Source organism: Coregonus clupeaformis, chromosome 18 (assembly GCF_020615455.1).
Source record: "Coregonus clupeaformis isolate EN_2021a chromosome 18, ASM2061545v1, whole genome shotgun sequence".
Classification (NCBI taxonomy): Eukaryota; Metazoa; Chordata; class Actinopteri; order Salmoniformes; family Salmonidae; genus Coregonus; species Coregonus clupeaformis.
In genome coordinates, this window is record NC_059209.1 from 52,376,163 (window position 1) to 52,397,333 (window position 21,171).

General features: G+C 44.9%; 1 protein-coding gene across 3 annotated transcripts; it reads left to right on the forward strand.

The window, feature by feature from the left end:
• Positions 1-547: 547 nt before the first annotated feature.
• On the forward strand, positions 548-20,829 carry LOC121573754 (THO complex subunit 5 homolog). Of its 3 annotated transcripts, none has more exons than XM_041885983.2 (20): positions 548-670; positions 2,499-2,676; positions 2,769-2,912; positions 4,443-4,556; positions 4,670-4,767; positions 4,908-5,054; positions 5,140-5,254; positions 5,544-5,676; positions 5,808-5,885; positions 6,418-6,464; positions 10,042-10,141; positions 11,385-11,493; positions 11,570-11,671; positions 11,797-11,893; positions 12,009-12,120; positions 12,217-12,320; positions 12,548-12,635; positions 12,756-12,871; positions 13,020-13,210; positions 20,532-20,829. In XM_041885983.2, the coding sequence occupies exons 2-20, from the start codon at positions 2,521-2,523 to the stop codon at positions 20,593-20,595; spliced, it is 2,115 nt and encodes a 704-aa protein (XP_041741917.2). In that variant the 5' UTR covers positions 548-670; positions 2,499-2,520; the 3' UTR covers positions 20,596-20,829. The 3 variants fall into 3 exon arrangements, with proteins under 3 accessions (XP_041741917.2, XP_045082875.1, XP_041741926.2); XM_045226940.1 differs by having other exon boundaries at positions 2,499-2,613; XM_041885992.2 differs by having other exon boundaries at positions 2,504-2,676.
• The last annotated feature ends 342 nt before the right edge of the window (positions 20,830-21,171 follow it).

Sequence of the window (21,171 nt, forward strand, 5' to 3'; positions counted from 1 at the left end):
ATGTTCATTTCTCTACCATAACCTGCCTTCAACATGGTTTTAGAGAATTTGGCAGTATGTCCAAACGGCCTCACTACCGCAGACCAAGTGTAACCACGCCAGCCCAGGACTTCCACATCAGACTTCTTCTACTGCAGGATCGTTTGAGACCAGTCACCCGGACAGCTGATGAAACTGAGTATTTCTGTCTGTAATAAAGCCCTTTTGTGGGAAAAAATGTATTCTAATTGGCTGGGCCTGGCGCCCCAGTGGGTGGGCCTGGCAACCCAGTGGGTGGGCCTATGCCCAATCATGGCTGTGCCCCTGCCCAGTCATGTGAAATGCATAGATTAGGGCCTGCCCACTGATTTCCTTCTATGAACATTAACTCAGTAAAATCGTTGAAATTGTCACATGTTGCCTGTATATTTTCGTTCAGTATAGACGAGAACAGACCGAGACAGTCGAGATACTGAACTCTCTGAGGTTCGGGCCTCCAGTACCCTAGGTGGCGGTATGCATCTCACCTCGCTAATCTACCTGCTGCCGCTACCACCAACGAAGAAGAATGTCGTTACCCATAGTGCTTTGCGTTGTAACTGGAAATAAAGTGTGTTTCGAACAACTTGTGCACGAGATTTACGGATAAATGAATGTTCTGTTTTAGTTTTTCGTATTTTATATCGTTTTGGTGAGTATGTGTGGTGCCTGTAATATTTGTTATCGCTAGTTGGTAGCTAGCTAGCTTGTGCATTTGCTGACTTTAGCTGGCTAGCTTGCCAACAACACCATCCTGGCTTGCCTAATAAATCAGACTTTTATATCAATATTTGATATACAGTTTGAAACATAGCATTGAAAAATCGTCGAAGTTTTCCTTAAACGACAGAATATAGAATAAAAGTACATTTGAACTCAATCGACCTCTTGTCTGTGCGGTTGCCCAACCGGCAACAAGATGGCGCTATTATGTATTTTACGTCGTTTGTCAATGTGCTCAGCCAGCAATACACTGGTGTCCCCCATCTACCGGCTCGTACATAAAACAGCCTCAATTTTTTAACGGGCAAAATATGCGGACTGCCTTATAAAACATTTTTTGTGAATCGGTTGTTTACTGCTGGCTGAATGCATACCGCAACATCAGGAAGTATAATTTGCCACCCCAGCATGGTGGTGCAAAATTGTGTTTTATTAAGACAGATATTTCCACCGTTTTCTTTCACCGATGAGACATTACATTGAGTTAAGGAGGAAACCGATGCATTTGCAGCCTGACTGGAGAATGTTTTTTGTATGAGCCGGTCCATGCTGGACGAGAGTATATTACCTTCTGGGTTGCCTGGAAACCCGACATTGAATTGCATTGAATTCTACATCATGCAGAAATATGCGTTTGAATCAGGAAAGTTTACTCTCACTACCTGTACAAGCCAGAATGTTGAATACAATTTTATTTACACTTACTTTACCGGTTGGTCCTTTTGCAAGTAGGAATGCGAGACAATATATCAACAGGAAACAGGAAGTATAATTAAATCAACTTTTCATACTGCTGGTAGTGCATTCAGATGAAAATACACCCATGCATACTTGCCGAGCTCGTGCACACACGTAGACCCATGTTTTGAAGTCGGGTTAATAACACTGACCTGTGGATATTTTGTCTCGAATTTCGACCAACTGAACGACCAACACCACAGACAGAGTTCAAATGAAGTTTATTCAACATTCTGACTTGTAAAGGGACTGTTTGGAATTAAATATTTCAGTTGTGTATATTACTTATGACTTATTTTTAATTCCTTCAAGTCTTCATCTCAGCTCAGGCAGTTGCAGTCAGACAACCATATAACGTTCTTTGTTCTGTCTTTAGTCATCCTATTTTGCTAGGCTAGCCTGCCTAAGTATGCCGCAGAGCTTTGACGAAATAATTTTACTCGTTTTTCAAAGTAGATAAGGCATACAAAAAAACGACCTAAATGGAATTCAAGTAATTGAACCGTCGTTAGTTGTTTAATAACTGCGGCATACTTAGGCAGGCTAGCCTAGCAAAATAGGATGACTATACAGTACAGAGAACGTTAAATTGTTGTCTGACTGCAACTGCCTGAGATGAGATGAAGACTTTAAGGAATTAAAAATAATAGTCATAAGTAATATACACAACTGAAATATTTAATTATTTCATAGTAATTTCCTTTCTTTTGTATTGATTTCTACCCATTGTGGACCTGACAGAGACAATGGAATATTTTCAATGTTTTGGTAATTTAATATTTTTGCCTCAAATCTAACCGAAACCGAAGTGACCTCAAAAAGCAGTAATCGCTCAGCACTACTACCTAGCTAGATCATCTCAGTTACTGACTTTGACTTTGTTTTTAGCACAATCATATGGTCACTTATGATTGACATTGGTGGAACTTTGGTAACTAACTATTTATGTGAAATGCATTAGTAACATTTGCATGTTACTGGTCTGTTTCCATAAAAACAATTCTGCCTTTGTGTCCTAGACTAGTCTGACGTTGACCAGCCATGTCAGACGCCCTGAAGAAGCGCAAGTCGAAGGTGCTGCGCAGCGAGATGGGCACACCTGAGGGGAAACGCGGCCGCGGAGAAGGGGACCAGGTGAGCACTGCAGAGGAGATGAGAGGGGTGGACAGCATAAACAGTGGGGGTGAGGGGGTCAAGGTGAGAACTGTAGAGAGAGGAGAGGCAGATGAGTATAGAGAGGAGGGGAGGGAGCATGAATGAATTTGACTACTTTGTGTGTGTGTTTTCAGGACTTACCTGTGTACAGTGAAGAGGTGGAGCTGGATAGCAGGGACCCAGAGGAGGACTACCAGGAATATAAACTAACCTGTGAAGCTCTGGCCCAACTGATGAACGACATCCAGGAGCAGAAAGCCAACGGCGCCAAGGATGGGGTAAGAAACACACACACCAGGATTTTCGTTAGCTGGTAATTGCTGGCTTTTGGCCGATAAAAATAATGAAAAGCCGATAAATAAAATTGTAGCCAGCCAAATTGTCCGGGGCTGCCCATCATACACCCAGATTTCACGCTTCAGCACCATTCTCTCACTCCTTGGCATTGCCCACTGCCTTACGTGCATGCGCCTGCTGCTGAGGAGAGAGAGAGATGAGCCTTGGCCTAGGCTACTGTTGATTGTGAAGATGGAGGCCTTTTTCATTTAAGTAAAACGAAAGTTAGAGATTATGCCTATATTGAATAGCGTACAATGGTTGTGTCCTCCGTATGGACAAGTTTGAATATTATAGTGGTCAAAGATGAGAAATACATTGGCGGGGCCAAATGCAGAATACTGTGCAACTCTCTATTCAGGTAGGAACTTTTATTTATAAAAACATTTGTATTTATAATAATTTTTTTATTACTGTATATCATTGTTGTTATTGTAGGCCTATTTATTAATATAAACCAGTTCTTTAAATATGCAAAACGTGTTTAGTTTAAGATGGGTTTTAAGTAGGCCTGTTGGGGGGGGGGGGGGGCTCCAGGCCGAGTTTGGGAAACCCTGGTTTAAAGGATCATTTAAAAAAACTGTGGTGCACATTATTGTTATACACTTAGCGTTCTATTTATCGTTGAAGCATAAATTCAGGCAATTTATCCAGACATGGATTTTTGTCCATATTGCCCTGCTCTACTTCGACAGTTAAAATTGAGGTGAGGAAGAATGTTTCAGGCCTACCAGAGTAACTCCTATAATTTACAATATAAAAAAAATATTATGATAGAAAATTAAAGCAGGAACCTCCTTCTGTACACCTATATCTGTATAGCAGACCGAAGCACCGCCGCAAAGCATTATATTGCGAATGCTGCAGAAGAAGCAAACTCCTTCATATGTGACTCTTTCGTCCTCGCACGCACACACGGCTGGCTGTTTAAACTGGTCTGAAAACAGCCTATACTATATCTTTGTCTATAAAAAATCTGAGCTGCATGCAATTGAACAAGTCACAGGAAGCATGCACTCCTTTCGTTGCATTCCTTATAGAAATAATTAAACAGTGTTGGGCGGATTACTTGAAACATTTACTAGGCTAATCCATAAACCTACTAATACATTTATGAATAAATTAAAAAACGTGCACAATGCACATATTCAATAGCTTTAGAAGAAACCGAAAAAAGTTATTTTAACCTGGTATTAATTCATTTTCTATAGAATCTAATTATCAATAATAAATCTAGGCCTACGATATTTCATTAAAGTGGACTCCAACAGCGTATGTTGGATAGGAATTGCCTTTAGCAAGGCACTGCGGCTTGTTCTGGCCGATCCCCTCAAACTTGTCAGCAGCACACCGAATCTCTCCGTCGATTGGAGGAGTTTTAGGCTACTAATGATTGGCACCAATATGTGAAGTCTGACTGTAGCCTATTACCAGTTGCATTTCACGTTCATGTTGTCTACCCTTCCCTCCAGTGTACTGAGATAGAGGAGAAGAGGATGCAGAGCTGTATCCACTTTATGAGTCTGAAGAAACTCAACCGCCTGGCTCACATGAGACTGAAGAGGGGGAGAGACCAGACACACGAGGTACATATATGCACACTCTTTCACACGCACAATTCCCTCTACACACACACGGCAAAAGCAGTTATTAACTCCCCTCGCCTCTCTCCCACCTCCCTTGCCCTGTCTTCCTCCAGGGCAAGCAGAGAGTGGATGTGTTGCACCTGCAGCTCCAGAACCTGCTCTATGAGGTCATGCACCTGCAGAAGGAGATCAGCAAGTGTCTGGAGTTCAAGTCAGTACCACTTGGGGGGTTCTAATTCACATTTGCTCCAAGTCAGTAGGCCTATATCCAGGAATAAGAAGCTTAGAGTTTTGAGGCACAATGTCTAACATTAATATTATCTTGTCCTCTGCGTGTTTGTGTGTGTCCAGGTCAAAGCATGAAGAGATAGATCTTGTGAGTGTAGATGAGTTCTACCAGGAGGCCCCCCCTGAGACATCCCGCAGCCCCCTCACCAAGGACGACACCCACCAACTCACACTGGCCAGGCTGGACTGGGAACTGGAGCAGAGAAAGAGGTACCACACACACACTGAGACAGTTGTGTTGTTCTGTAGGTTGGCTAAGCAGTACATGAACTCCCACTGTTCTGTGTGTGTGTAGGCTGGCTGAGCAGTACAAGGAGTCTCTGTCCAGTAAGGAGAAGATCCAGAAAGGCATTGAGGTTAAGAAGGAACACCTGAGTTCTCTACAGCCTGGACTCAACGCTATCATGCAGGTAACACACACTCTCTGTAACTCACACACCCTACAACCTGGATACAATGCTATTACCCAGGTACACACTGAAGCAAAGTGAACTTTAAACCTCCCTGTAAGCCATAGCAGCATTCAATTGACAAAACAACACCAGTCCCACACAGCTTTTGCAAGTCTAGGTGTCTGTCTGGTATGGATGGCTAGCATTGTGCATGATTACACACACAGCAGGCATGGGCTTCTGAAATGGCCCTGCCCACAGAATGTGACCTTCCAGGCCTGAAGCCTAAACCTGTCCTCTTCCCCAGGCATCCCTCCCGGTCCAGGAGTACCTCTCCATGCCGTTTGAACAGACCCAGAGACAGACAGAGATCGCCCGCCACCTCCCCCCCTCTCTCTATGTCCTACTGGTACAGGCCAGCGCTTACGGACAGGCCTGCGGTGAGTGTTTGTGTGTGTGTTTACTTACATTTGTGAACGCAATTGTGTGGCAGACTTTTTTCATTGTCACTTTATCAATTTTGATGAGGACATGCGGTTTTTATGCATTTTTGTATTTGTGTGCGTTTCAGATAAGAGCCTGAGTGTGTCCATCAGTGGAGATGTGGACGAGGCCAAAGCTCTGTCTAAACCTCCAGAGGACTCCCAGGGTAAGTGTGGTGTTGAAGGAGTCAGGCGCAGGAGGGTAAATCACAGAATAACAGGCTTTAATCCGCAAAATACAGATTTACGCAGAAATGCGTCAAACACACTCCAGGACACAAAACAGGCGCACTGGAAAATTCTCCCGTCGATACAAAATACGAGCTCCACCGAGCTTCACTAACCTCCACAAATAAACAATCACCCACAAGGACAAGGGGGCAGAGGGAACACTTATACATGGACTAATTAGGGGATTAGAACCAGGTGTGTGTGTGATTGACAAGACAATTGTGATGATGATTGGGGCGGCAGTGGTTAGTACTCCGGTGACGACGAATGCTGAAGCCTGCCCGAACAAGGAGGGGAGGCAGCCTCGGCCGAAGTCGTGACAGTAAGACTGCAGCACACCTGCCTGGCTGCATGTTAATGACCCTATATAATGTGCGAGTGTTCGACAAGGCATTGATTAAATAGAGAAACGTGTGTGTATTTTGACTGTGTATCTAAGTGTGTGTCATTTGATTGTCTCTCCTCTAGATGATGATTCTGGTGATTCTGATGCAGAGGAGGAGCAGGAGAAAACTGTGAGTGTGAGAGTCTGTCCCACACCATGCAGCCACTAGAGGCCCCTCTAATACGGCTCTCTACACACACACACTTCAGTGTCAACGAGTTCACCGCAACTCTCCTATACCCAACCCTTCTACCTACACAAATTGTCCCAACAACCTCTGGTGACACACACACCCTATTGTTGTGGCAGACAGGGAATGGAGGCCTATCGATCGCTTCCTGACTGGTGCTAGTTGGGGGGTTCTGGGAAGTAGGGATAGGATGGGTCCTTGTAACCCGAGCCCACACAGACGTGAGGTCATAATCGTCATTCTCTGACACGTGTCGTACTCATACTCCTCATACTCGCGTACAGCTCACACACAGCCAATTTCACTTGTATATTGTTATTTATTTATTTATTCATATTTTTGCTGAATGAAATTGTCTGTCATTGCCTGGTCACATTACTGCTGCTCTGCCACTGTACACCTCAGCTGCCACTCCTTTTCTCCCCTCCCTCCCTCCCTCCTTCCAGCTAGTCCTTCTCTTTCTCTGTGAAATATGTATGAGCTGAAGGTCAAGCCTCTATTGAACTCTGTCCTCCTATAGCCTTAATGACAGCTGATCAGTTAGGATTATAAATTGCATCCCAAATGGCACCCTATTCCCTATATCAAGGGTTCCCAAACTTTTTCACTCAGGCCCCACTTCCAGCATTCATGAACATCCCGCGACGTCTATTTCTATGGGCACAAGCACTGTTCATGACACAAACCGTTCACACACATCTTGTTGGCAGAGAGAACATTTTGCAAGTTTTAAAGTTTATTTCCTGCAATTCTACACATTTTGTCATGGGGTGTAGAGACAATTTTGTAGTTTTAAAGCTAATTTTCTTGCAATTCTAAACATTTTGCCGTGTCTAATGTGTATTCGTGTGACATTTGAGTGACTCCAACATTACAACAAAAAACCTAGTTAAAAAACGTTAGCTGACATGGGCTAGTTGATCTGGACATTTCTGACAAGTTATAAATAGCTCTAAGGTATGCAATGACTGACATGACAAGAGGAAAACTGATGATGCACTATCCAATTTCAAAATTGCACCTTGTGCATTCTACTATTACAACTTTCCAAAGTAAGTTGAAAGCCAGACTGAGTTCCACCAAAAAATACATACATATACACAAAAGTATGTGGACACCCCATCAAATTAGTGGATTCGGCTATTTCAGCCACACCCGTTGCTGACAGGTGTATAAAATCGAGCACACAGCCATGCACTCTCCATAGACAAACATTGGCAGTAGAATGGCCTTACTGAAGAGCTCAGTGACTTTCAACGTGGCATAGGATGCCACCTTTCCAACAAGTCAGTTCGTCAAATTTCTGTCCTGCTAGAGCTGCCCCGGTCAACTGTAAGTGCTGTCATTGTGAAGTGGAAACGTCTAGGAGCAACATAGGCTCAGCCACGAAGTGGTAGGCCACACAAGCTCACAGAACGGGACCGCCGAGTGCTGAAGCACGTAACACTCACTACCGGGTTCCAAACTGCCTCTGGAAGCAATGTCGGCACGAGAACTGTTCGTCGAGAGCTTCATGAAATGGGTTTCCATGGCCGAGCAGCCGCACACAAGCCTAAGATCACCATGTGCAATGCCAAGCGTAGGCTGGAGTGGTGTAAAGCTCGCCGCCATTGGTCTCTGGAGCAGTGGAAACATGTTCTCTGGAGTGATGAATCACGCTTCACCATCTGGCTGAATCTGGGTTTGGTGGATGCCAGGAGAACGCTATCTGCCCCAATGCATAGTGTCAACTGTAAAGTTAGGTGGAGGAGGAATAATGGTCTGGGGCTGTTCTTCATGGTTCGGGCTAGGCCCCTTAGTTCCAGTAAAGGGACATCTTAAAGCTACAGCATACAATGACATTCAAGACGATTCTGTGATTCCAACTTTGTGGCAATAGTTTGGGGAAGGACCTTTCCTGTTTCAGCATGGCAATGTCCCCGTGCACAAAGCGAGGTCCATACAGAAATGGTTTGTCGAGATCGGTGTGGAAGAACTTGACTGGCCTGCACAGAGCCCTGACCTCAACCCCATCGAACACCTTTGGGATGAATTGGAATGCCGACTGTCCCCACAGCAATGTTCCAACATCTAGTGGAAAACCTTCCCAGAAGAGTGGAGGCTGTTATAGCAGCAAAGGTTTACCAACTCCATATTAATGCCCATGATTTTGGAATGAGATGTTCAAGGAGCAGGTGTCCACATACTTTTGTTCATGTAGTGTATACCAGGGCTCTGGTCTAAAGTAGTGCACATTTTACATTTTAGTCATTTAGCAGATGCTCTTATCCAGAGCGACTTACAGGAGCAATTAGTGTTAAGTGCCTTGCTCAAGGGCACATCGACAGATTTTTCACCTAGTCTGCTCGGGGATTAGAACCAGCGACCTTTTGGTTACTGGCACAACGCTCTTAACCACTAAGCTACCTGCCGCCCTACAGTGCTATGAAAAAGTATTTGCCCCCTTTCTAATTTTCTCTACTTTTGCATATTTGTGATACTGAATGTTATCAGATCTTCAACCAAAACCTAATATTAGATAAAGGGAACATAAGTGAACAAATAACACAACAATTACATATTTATTTCATAAACAAAGTTATGCAACACCCAATTCCCCTGTGTGAAAAAGTAATTGCCCCCACACTCAATAACTGGTTGAGCCACCTTTAACTGCAATGACTCCAACCAAATGCTTCCTGTAGTTGTTGATCAGTCTCTCACGTCGCTGTGGAGGAATTTTGGCCCACTCTTCCATGCAGAACTGCTTTAACTCAGTGACGTGTGGGTTTTCAAGCATGAACTGCTCGTTTCAAGTCCTGCCACAACATCTCAATTGGGATTAGGTCTGGACTTTGACTAGGCCATTCCAAAACTTCAAATGTGTTGCTTTTTAGCAATTTTCATGTAGACTTGATTGTGTGTTTTGGATCATTGTCTTGCTGCATGACCCAGCTGCACTCAGGTGAATCCAGGTGAAAGCTATGATCCCTTATTGATGTCACTTGTTAAATCCACTTCAATCAGTGTAGATGAAGGGGAGGCGACAGGTTAAAGAAGGAATTTTAAGCCTTGGGACAATTGAGACATGAATTGTGTATGTGTGCCATTCAAAGAGTAAATGGGCATGACAAAAGATTGAAGTGCCTTCGAACGGGGTATGGTAGTAGGTGCCAGGCGCACCGGTTTGTGTAAAGAAGTGCAACGCTGCTGGGTTTTTCACGCTCAACAGTTTCCCGTGTGTATCAAGAATGGTCCACCACCCAAAGGACATTAGCCAATTTGACACAACTGTGGGAAGCATTGGAGTCAACATGGGCCAGCATCCCTGTGGAACGCTTTCAACACCTCGTAGAGTCCAGGCCCAGACGAATTGAGGCTGTTCTGAGGGCAAAAGGGGAGGGGTGCAACTCAATATTAGGAAGGTGTTCCTAGTGTTTGGTACACTAAGTGTAGACATCAGTACATCTGATTAATGAGCAGTAGAACATGACAGCGTGATGTAATGGTAATTCTCTCTCTCTGTCTCTGTGTGTAGAAGAGGAGGAGACCTACTACAGGTGGTCAGCTGGATGATAAGAGACGTGAGATGCTGAAGAGACACCCTCTCTCCCTCTGCCTAGACCTCAAATGCAAAGGTACACACACACACACTTTCTATTCCAGTAGTTTCTGTGTGTCAGCCTCTCACAGATAGTGCTGCTTCTGCTGTTTTTCTTTCTCTGTGGAAGACTGCAGTAATCTGTCACTGCTCCTCAGTGACACACACACACTGCTCCTGTGTGACAGGCAGCAGGACGCTGTCACTACTTCTTAGTCTCTCTGGGACAGTTAAGGGTAGATGACATCATTCAGAGCTATATGATAGGACTGTTAGAAATTGATATCAATGGTAGTGGTAAGGATTATGTGGTGCAGTGTATATGATAATGGTGATGGTTCATTGCATAGATTACACTAAATGAACGATTCTTGTTCAATGAACAATGACATCACTACTAAGGTTACACAATGTCGCCTCTCCTCTCCTCTCCTGGCTAGAACCCAATGACACCTTGAGAGACGGACACACAGACGCACACTCACTCTCTCACAAATACACACACACACACACACAGCTTTTACTGCTGCAAACAGTCATAAGCTGCTTCATGGTTTAGAGTAGTGGTTCCCAACCTTTTTCGGTTACTGTACCACCAACTTAATTTTGCTCTGCCCAGAGTACCCCTGAAGTACCCCCTCATGTGCATTTTACCAGTAAGCCTATGGTCTCATGAGTCTTCTCAAGTATCCCCTGTGGATAGGCCAAGTATCCCCAGGGGTCCTAGTACTCCTGGTTGGGAACCACTAGTTTAGAGGACAACAGAGAGAGTGCGAGGAGGCTGATGAAAATGTGCTTAGAATAAGGTGTGAGTGCTGCAGCCCTACACTGCTGCCAGCTCCACACACATACACCGTCCGCTCCTCCCTGCCTGCTTGCCAGTGGATAGAGTTACGCCTGCAATGCAGAACATCCTCACCTCATCCCTCCTCCTTTTCACCATCTCTCCCTCCCCTCCTCCTCTTCTCCATTCTTCATAGCTAAGAATCTAGTCATCCTCTTTGTGTCAATTTACACTGACATCCACGGGGTATACGAGTGCATTGCAGGCTGCATACAATGCTTTTGAACAGTAAGATTGCCATCTCAATTTGCCATCTGCCGGCCTTTGGGGTATCTTTTGGCAGAGAGGCAACTTACCAACCACAATACATGCTCACATACACACACACACACGTCTCATCTCCCTGTTTGATAAATAGCATATTATGTATATATTATTAATAGATCGCATCATACCCAGTGAACCCTTCTCTCTCTCACTCTCTCTGTCTCTCTAGACGGCAGTGTGCTGCATCTGTTCTTCTACTACCTGATGAACCTGAACATCATGACTGTCAAGGCCAAAGTCTCCACCGCCACAGACCTCACTGGAGCTATCAGTGCTGGGTACGTGTGTGCGTGTGGAGTTTGGGGAGTGTGTGACTGTGTGTGACTGTGTTGTAATGATTCTATCTTCTGGCAGGGAGCTGTTAAATTCTGACACGCTGCTCAACTGCCTGTATGCTAACGATCAGGGGCGCGAGACGCCCAACCCTGCTAACCGCTACCAGTTTGATAAAGTGGGGTAAGGATGCTGTCCTAAAGCCGAACACCTATACACACAGCTTGTACAGTTGCTTCAGTATCAATACAGATATTGTTTGATGATTGTAGGATCAGTATTAATTCATATATTGTGTTTTCTTGTAGGATCAGTTCATTTGGAGACTACGTGGCAGAGCTGGGTCATCCCTACCTGTGGGTGCAGAGACTGGGAGGACTGCAGTTCCCAAGTGACGCCCCAGAGGTGTGTGTTTGTGGTGTGTGTGGCCCTGACATTCCGTTTAGTAAAGTGTCTGCTGCTATGCTGTACTTCTTTCTCTCTGTATGTGTGTGTTAACCCTGCTGTGTGTGTGTTTCAGGGTGTGCATGCAGGCAGTTCTCTGAGTGCCAGTCACATGGAGAGCACCATGAAGCTGCTGAGAGGACGCGTCCAGTCACGCCTGGCCCTGCACAAACAGTTCTCCTCACTAGGTACACACAGACAGTTCTCCTCACATTTCTCATCACCGGGTACACGCACACAGACAATAAAATAAGTGTTTATGGTATTGTGTTTGTGTTTTTCAGAGCACAGTATTGTTCCAGTGTCCAGTGAGTGCCAGCACCTGTTCCCTGCTAAGGTTCTCTCCCGCCTGGCTCGCTGGACTACCATCACACACCAGGAGTACACAGTACGAACACACAAAACACTTCCATACATTTTGTTTGCTGTCAAAACAACCGAAGAGTACACAGGAAGCACACAACTTTGACTACAACTCATCCTCACACTCAATATAAAAATTTCTGACTCTCATTGTAGCTGCTGTGTAGATGGAGTGGCTATAGAAGGTATTGTGGTTTAATTAAATAAACCATATAGCTTACTATTCTTTGTGTGTTCTCTCTCGCTGTATAGAATCTGGTGTTCACGCAGCATGTGTCAGAAGCAGGTCTTGCTCGGGAGACTGACCTGTTCTTCATGGCCGTGGTGGAGAGAGGAACAGGTAAATACCAGGGGTATATATTAAGACATTCCTGAAGAATTGGAGGCCTGTCTCTGCTTTGTTTGGACTATAAGATTTCTTAGAAAAGTCAGGAAAATAAATTATCTCTTTCCTTTCCAGCTCGTCTTCAGGCTGCGGTGGTGTTGAACCCCCGTTACCCAGTCATTTCTCCTCTCTTTGCTGTCTCACTCAGCTGGAAGGGGGAGCGCAGTGGACGTACTGACGACAACCTTCGAGTGAGTATACACACACCCATCACACACTGTGAATACAGGACCCTAACCCAGGGGAGGGCAAATCTATATGCTGTAATGCCCTTTGATGCCACTGGTTAGTGGTTAGACACTCACCGGCTGGGATTGACATGTCTAACCCCTCCCCCAGGCCATGGAGAGTGAGGTGAACGTTTTCAAATCGGAGCTCCAGGGGCCCCGCCCAGGCCACCAGCTGCTGACCAATCAGGTGGCTCGTCTGGGTGTCTGTCTGGACGTGTACCTGGAGACAGACGGACAGGACGACAGTGTGGAGGGACCACGGGAGTTCCCCAGAGAGAAGATGTGTCTACGCACTGTCAGGTACACGCACACACATACACACACACAGAGATGGCGCCGATCGACATGGCTGGCCTGTTTCTGGCTCCTAAGCAACTTTGCAGTATATTTTTTTCTCACATTATTAGCCCAGAATGTTTTTTGCATTATTACATACAGCTGGAAATAACTTTGGAATATCAGTAACTCGCCAGCATTTCGACCAGAAATACGACTTTCCTGAATTGGATCCTTTGTTCGTACCCCCCAAGGCGATTTAACTTATGTCAGAGGCTGCTCCAAGACGCCGCTGGCATAGAAGAGGTATTCGGAGTAGACTTTTAGTCCAACTCGGGAGGCATGCACACCATCCACCGCTTACGAGTATATTACAGTAAAGTAGACGAGCTCAGGGTGAGGATATCCTTCCAGAGAGACATCAGGGACTGTAACATACTCTGTTTCACGGAGTCATGGCTCTCTCCTGATATACTGTCCCGTTCTCAGTACATCGCGCAGATAGGAATAAAGAACTCTCTGGGAAGAAGAAAGGCGGAGGTGTATGTTTCATGATTAACTACTCATGGTGTGATTGTGGTAACGTACAGGAACTCAAGCCCTTTTGTTCACCCGACCTAGAATACTTCACAATCAAATGCCGATCACATTACCTCCCAAAATAATTATCTTCGGTCATCGTCACAGCCATGTATATTCCCCCTCAAGTCGATACCACGACGGCTCTCAAGGAACTACGCTGGACTTTGTGCAAACTGGAAACCGCATATCCTGAGGCCGCATTTATTGTAGCTAGGGACTTTAATAAAGCAAATCTACCTATGTAAGAATGCTGTTCATTGACTACAGCTCAGCCTTCAACACCATAGTACCCTCCAAGCTCATCATTAAGCTCGTCCCTGGGTCTGAACCCTGCCCTGTGCAACTGGGTCCTGGACTTCCTGACGGGCTACCCCCAAGTGGTGAAGGTCGACAACAACACCTCCACTACGCTGATCCTCAACACAGGGGCCCCGCAAGGGTGGTGCTCAGCCCCCTCCTGTACTCCCTTTTCACCCATGACTGCGTGGCCACGCACGCCTCCAACTCAATCATCAAGTTTGCAGACGACACAACAGTGGTAGGCCTGGTTACCAACAATTACGAGACGTCCTACAGGGAGGAGGTGAGGGCCCTGGCGGAGTGGTGCCAGGAAAATAACCTCTCCCTCAACAAAACGAAGGAGCTGATCGTGGACTTCAGGAGACAGCAGAGGGAGCACACCCCCATCCACATCAATGGGGCTGCAGTGGAGAAGGTCAAAAGCTTCAAGTTCCTCGGCGTACACATCACTGACAATCTGAAATGATGCACCCACGCAGACCGTGTGGTGAAGAAGGCGAACAGCGCCTCTTCAACCTCAGGAGGCTGAAAAAATGTGGCTTGGCCCATAAGACCCACAAACCTTTACAGATGCACCATTGAGAGCATCCTGTCGGGCTGTATCACCGCCTGGTACAGCAACTGCACCGTCAGCAACCGCAGGGCTCTCCAGAGGGTGGTGCGGTCTGCCCAACGCATCACCAGGGGCACACTGGCTGCCCTCCAGAACATCTACAGCACCCGGTGTCACAGGAAGGCCAAGAAGATCATCAAGGACCTCAGCCACCCAAGCCACGGCCTATTCACGCCGCTATCATCCAGAAGGCGAGGTCAGTACAGGTGCATCAAAACTGGGACCGATATAAGTTGTTTTTCAGTCTCAAGGCCATCAGGCTGTTGAATAACAATCACTAGCCAACCTCCACCCAGTACGCTGCCCAGAACTTTGTCACTGTCACTAGCCGGCTACCACCCAGTTACTCAAATCTGCACCTTAGAGGCTGCTGCCCTATGTACATAGACATGGAACACTGGTCACTTTAATAATGGAACACTGGGCACTTTTAATAATGTTTACGTATGTTTTACCCATTTTCATATATATATGTGTGTGTGTATATATATATATATACATACATACATACATACAACATACATACATACATACAGTGAGGGAAAAAAGTATTTAATCCCCTGCTGATTTTGTATGTTTGCCCACTGACAAAGACATGATCAGTCTATAATTTTAATGGTAGGTTTATTTGAACAGTGAGAGATAGAATAACAACAAAAAAATCCAGAAAAACGCATGTCAAAAATGTTATAAATTGATTTGCATTTTAATGAGGGAAATAAGTATTTGACCCCTCTGAAAAACATGACTTGGTACTTGGTGGCAAAATCCTTGTTGGCAATCAGAGGTCAGACGTTTCTTGTAGTTGGCCACCAGGTTTGCAGACATCTCAGGAGGGATTTTGTCCCACTCCTCTTTGCAGATCTTCTCTAAGTCATTAAGGTTTCGAGGCTGACTTTTGGCAACTCGAACCTTCAGCTCCCTCCACAGATTTTCTATGGGATTAAGGTCTGGAGACTGGCTAGGCCACTCCAGGACCTTAATGTGCTTCTTCTTGAGCCACTCCTTTGTTGCCTTGGCCGTGAGTTTTGGGTCATTGTCATGCTGGAATACCCATCCACGACCCATTTTCAATGCCCTGGCTGAGGGAAGGAGGTTCTCACCCAAGATTTGACGGTACATGGCCCCGTCCATCGTCCCTTTGATGCAGTGAAGTTGTCCTGTCCCCTTAGCAGAAAAACACCCCCAAAGCATAATGTTTCCACCTCCATGTTTGACGGTGGGGATGGTGTTCTTGGGGTCATAGGCAGCATTCCTCCTCCTCCAAACACGGCGAGTTGAGTTGATGCCAAAGAGCTCGATTTTGGTCTCATCTGACCACAACACTTTCACCCAGTTCTCCTCTGAATCATTCAGGTGTTCATTGGCAAACTTCAGACGGCCTGTATATGTGCTTTCTTGAACAGGGGGACCTTGCGGGCGCTGCAGGATTTCAGTCCTTGAAGGCGTAGTGTGTTACCAATTGTTTTCTTGGTGACTATGGTCCCAGCTGCCTTGAGATCATTGACAAGATCCTCCCGTGTAGTTCTGGGCTGATTCCTCACCGTTCTCATGATCATTGCAACTCCACGAGGTGAGATCTTGCATGGAGCCCCAGGCAGAGGGAGATTGACAGTTATTTTGTGTTTCTTCCATTTGCGAATAATCACACCAACTGTTGTCAACTTCTCACCAAGCTGCTTGGCGATGGTCTTGTAGCCCATTCCAGCCTTGTGTAGGTCTACAATCTTGTCCCTGACATCCTTGGAGAGCTCTTTGGTCTTGGCCATGGTGGAGAGTTTGGAATCTGATTGATTGATTGCTTCTGTGGACAGGTGTCTTTTATACAGGTAACAAGCTGAGATTAGGAGCACTCCCTTTAAGAGTGTGCTCTAATCTCAGCTCGTTACCTGTATAAAAGACGCCTGGGAGCCAGAAATCTTTCTGATTGAGAGAGGGGTCAAATACTTATTTCCCTCATTAAAATGCAAATCAATTTATTACATTTTTGCCATGTGTTTTTCTGGATTTTTTTGTTGTTATTATGTCTCTCACTGTTCAAATAAACCTACCAATTAAAATTATAGACCGATCATTTCTTTGTCAGTGGGCAAACATACAAAATCAGCAGGGGATCAAATACTTTTTTCCCTCACTGTGTGTGTGTATATAGATAGATAGATATATATATATACACACACACACAGTGGGGAAAAAAAGTATTTAGTCAGCCACCAATTGTGCATGTTCTCCCACTTAAAAAGATGAGAGCGGCCTGTAATTTTCATCATAGGTACACCTCAACTATGACAGACAAATTGAGATTTTTTTTCTCCAGAAAATCACATTGTAGGATTTTTAATGAATTTATTTGCAAATTATGGTGGAAAATAAGTATTTGGTCACATACAAACAAGCAAGATTTCTGGCTCTCACAGACCTGTAACTTCTTCTTTAAGAGGCTCCTCTGTCCTCCACTCGTTACCTGTATTAATGGCACCTGTTTGAACTTGTTATCAGTATAAAAGACACCTGTCTACAACCTCAAACAGTCACACTCCAAACTCCACTATGGCCAAGACCAAAGAGCTGTCAAAGGACACCAGAAACAAAATTGTAGACCTGCACGAGGCTGGGAAGACTGAATCTGCAATAGGTAAGCAGCTTGGTTCGAAGAAATCAACTGTGGGAGCAATTATTAGGAAATGGAAGACATACAAGACCACTGATAATCTCCCTCGATCTGGGGCTCCACGCAAGATCTCACCCCCGTGGGGTCAAAATGATCACAAGAACGGTGAGCAAAAATCCCAGAACCACACGGGGACCTAGTGAATGACCTGCAGAGAGCTGGGACCAAAGTAACAAAGCCTACCATCAGTAACACACTACGCCGCCAGGGACTCAAATCCTGCAGTGCCAGACGTGTCCCCCTGCTTAAGCCAGTACATGTCCAGGCCCGTCTGAAGTTTGCTAGAGTGCATTTGGATGATCCAGAAGAGGATTGGGAGAATGTCATATGGTCAGATGAAACCAAAATATAACTTTTTGGTGAAAACTAAACTTGTCATGTTTGGAGGACAAAGAATGCTGAGTTGCATCCAAAGAACACCATACCTACTGTGGAACAAGCTCCCTCACGACGCCAGGACAGCGGAGTCACTCACCACCTTCCGGAGACATTTGAAACCCCACCTCTTTAAGGAACACCTGGGATAGGATAAAGTAATCCTTCTACCCCCCAAAAAAAAAAATGTAATGTAAAGTGGTTATCCCACTGGCTATAGGGTGAATGCACCAATTTGTAAGTCGCTCTGCTAAATGACTTAAATGTAAATGTGGAAACATCATGCTTTGGGGCTGTTTTTATGCAAAGGGACCAGGACGACTGATCCGTGTAAAGGAAAGAATGAATGGGGCCATGTATCGTGAGATTTTGAGTGAAAACCTCCCTCCATCAGCAAGGGCATTGAAGATGAAACGTGGCTGGGTCTTTCAGCATGACAATGATCCCAAGCACACCGCCCGGGCAACGAAGGAGTGGCTTCGTAAGAAGCATTTCAAGGTCCTGGAGTGGCCTAGCCAGTCTACAGATCTCAACCCCATAGAAAATATTTGGAGGGAGTTGAAAGTCCGTGTTGCCCAGCGACAGCCCCAAAACATCACTGCTCTAGAGGAGATCTGCATGGAGGAATGGGCCAAAGTACCTGCAACAGTGTGTGAAAACCTTGTGAAGACTTACAGAAACGTTTGACCTGTGTCATTGCCAACAAAGGGTATATAACAAAGTATTGAGGAACTTTTGTTATTGACCAAATACTTATTTTCCACCATAATTTGCAAATAAATTCATAAAAAATCCTACAATGTGATTTTCTGGAATTTTTTTCCTCATTTTGTCTGTCATAGTTGACGTGTACCTATGATGAAAATTACAGGCCTCTCTCATCTTTTTAAGTGGGAGAACCTGCACAATTGGTGGTTGACTAAATACTTTTTTCCCCCACTGTATGTATGTGTGTGTGTATATATATATATATATATATATATATATACATACATACATACATACATACATACATACATACATACATACATACATACATACATACATACATACATACATACATACATACATACATACATACATACATACATACATACATACATACATACATACATACATACATACATACATACATACATACATACAGTGGGGAGAACAAGTATTTGATACACTGCCGATTTTGCAGGTTTTCCTACTTACAAAGCATGTAGAGGTCTGTAATTTTTATCATAGGTAGTACACTTTAACTGTGAGAGACGGAATCTAAAACAAAAATCCAGAAAATCACATTGTATGATTTTTAAGTAATTATTTTGCATTTTATTGCATGACATAAGTATTTGATACATCAGAAAAGCAGAACTTAATATTTGGTACAGAAACCTTTGTTTCCTATATAAGGTCCCACAGTTGACAGTGCATGTCAGAGCAAAAACCAAGCCATGAGGTCGAAGGAATTGACCGTAGAGCTCCAAGACAGGATTGTGTCGAGGCACAGAACTGGGGAATGGTACAAAAAAATGTCTGCAGCATTGAAGGCCCCCAAGAACACGGAGGCCTCCATCATTCTTAAATGGAAGAAGTTTGGAACCACCAAGACTCTTCCTAGAGCTGGCCGCCCGGCCAAACTGCGTAATTGGGGAAAAGGGCCTTGGTCAGGGAGGTGACCAAGAACCCGATGGTAACTCTGACAGAGCTCCAGAGTTCCTCTGTGGAGATAGTAGAACCTTCCAGAAGGACAACAATCTCTGCAGCACTCAACCAATTGGCCTTTATGGTAGAGTGGCCAGACGGAAGCCACTCCTCAGTAAAAGGCACATGACAAGCCGCTTGAAGTTTGCCAAAAGGCACCTAAAGGACTCTGACCATGAGAAACAAAATTCTCTAGTCTGATGAAACCAAGATTGAACTCTTTGGCCTGAATGCCAAGCATCCCATCTGGAGGAAACCTGGCACCATCCCTACGGTGAAGCATGGTGGTGGCAGCATCATGCTGTTGGGATGGTTTTCAGCGGCAGGGACTGGGACACTACTCAGGATCGAGGTAAAGATGAACGGAGCAAAGTACAGAGAGATCCTTGATGAAAACCTGCTCCAGAGCGCTCAGGACCTCAGACTGGAGCAAAGGTTCACCTTCCAACAGGACAACGACCCTAAGCACACAGTCAAGACAAACGCAGGAGTGGCTTCGGGACAAGTCTCTGAATATTCTTGAGTGGGCCAGCCAGAGCCCAGACTTGAACGTGATGGAACAAATCAGGAGAGACCTGAAAATAGCTGTGCAGCAACGCTCCCCATCCAACCTGACAGAGCTTGAGAGGATCTGCAGAGAAGAATGGGAGAAACTCCCTAAATACAGGTGTGCCAAGCTTGTACCGTCATACCCAAGAAGACTCTAGGCTGTAATCGCTGCCAAAGGTGCTTCAAGAAAGTACTGAGTAAAGGGTCTGAATACTTATGTAAATGTGACATTTCAGTATTTTTTTTAATAAAATTGCAAAAATGTCTAAACCTGTTTTTTGCTTTGTCATTATGGGGTATTGTGTGTAGTCCGCGCACACACTCCGGACTCCAACATTGCTCGTCCTAATATTTCTTAATTCCATTTGTGTGTATTGTTAGATGTTACTGCACTGTTGGAGCTAGGAACACAAGCATTTCGCTACACCCGCAATAACATCTGCTAAATATTTGTATGCGACCAATAAAATGTGATTTGACCAATAAAATGTGATTTGATTTGACACTCACACACTCCTCTCTCAGTATCTCTGACAATGTGTTTCTCTATGGTTGTGTTTCAGGGGTCCGAACCGTCTGAAGCCGTTCAAGTACAACCACCCCCAGGGCTTCTTCAGTCACCGCTGACCTCTCTACCCCTCTCCCTTCACCGCTGACCCCCCGACCCCCTCACCCCAGAACTCTTACCCTACCTCATGGCTTCTTCAGTCACCCCTGACTCCTGAACTTTACCCTCTGCTGTGCCCCTGCCCTCATATCCCCCATCTCTTTTTTTAATACACAAGTCTTGTCTGTTTAACACACTGTTTGACACATTCTGTGTGTCGGTTGGACAATAAAAAGCTAGTGATCTTGTTTGGATCAGTAAGTTCTGTCTTTTTTAAATGTTATTCTTCACTGCTGACTGATTTATGCTCAGCTTTATTCTACTATGAATTATCTCCTCCTCTTTTAGCTAGTACATATGTATTTCCTCATCTCTCCCTGCCTTCCCTTTTTCTTTCTCTCTCTCTCTCTCTCTCTGCATTATGGCCTTTTATTATCATGGCTCAGCACTTCTCTAAGATGACTCATGCCCATTGGTTCTGGAAATACAGGGTATACACTATCATACACACACACACACACATAGAAATGTGTTTCCTATCCTGTCTTTACAGTGTAGTAAGAGATGCTTAAATGTGTTCCCTATCCTGTACGTAC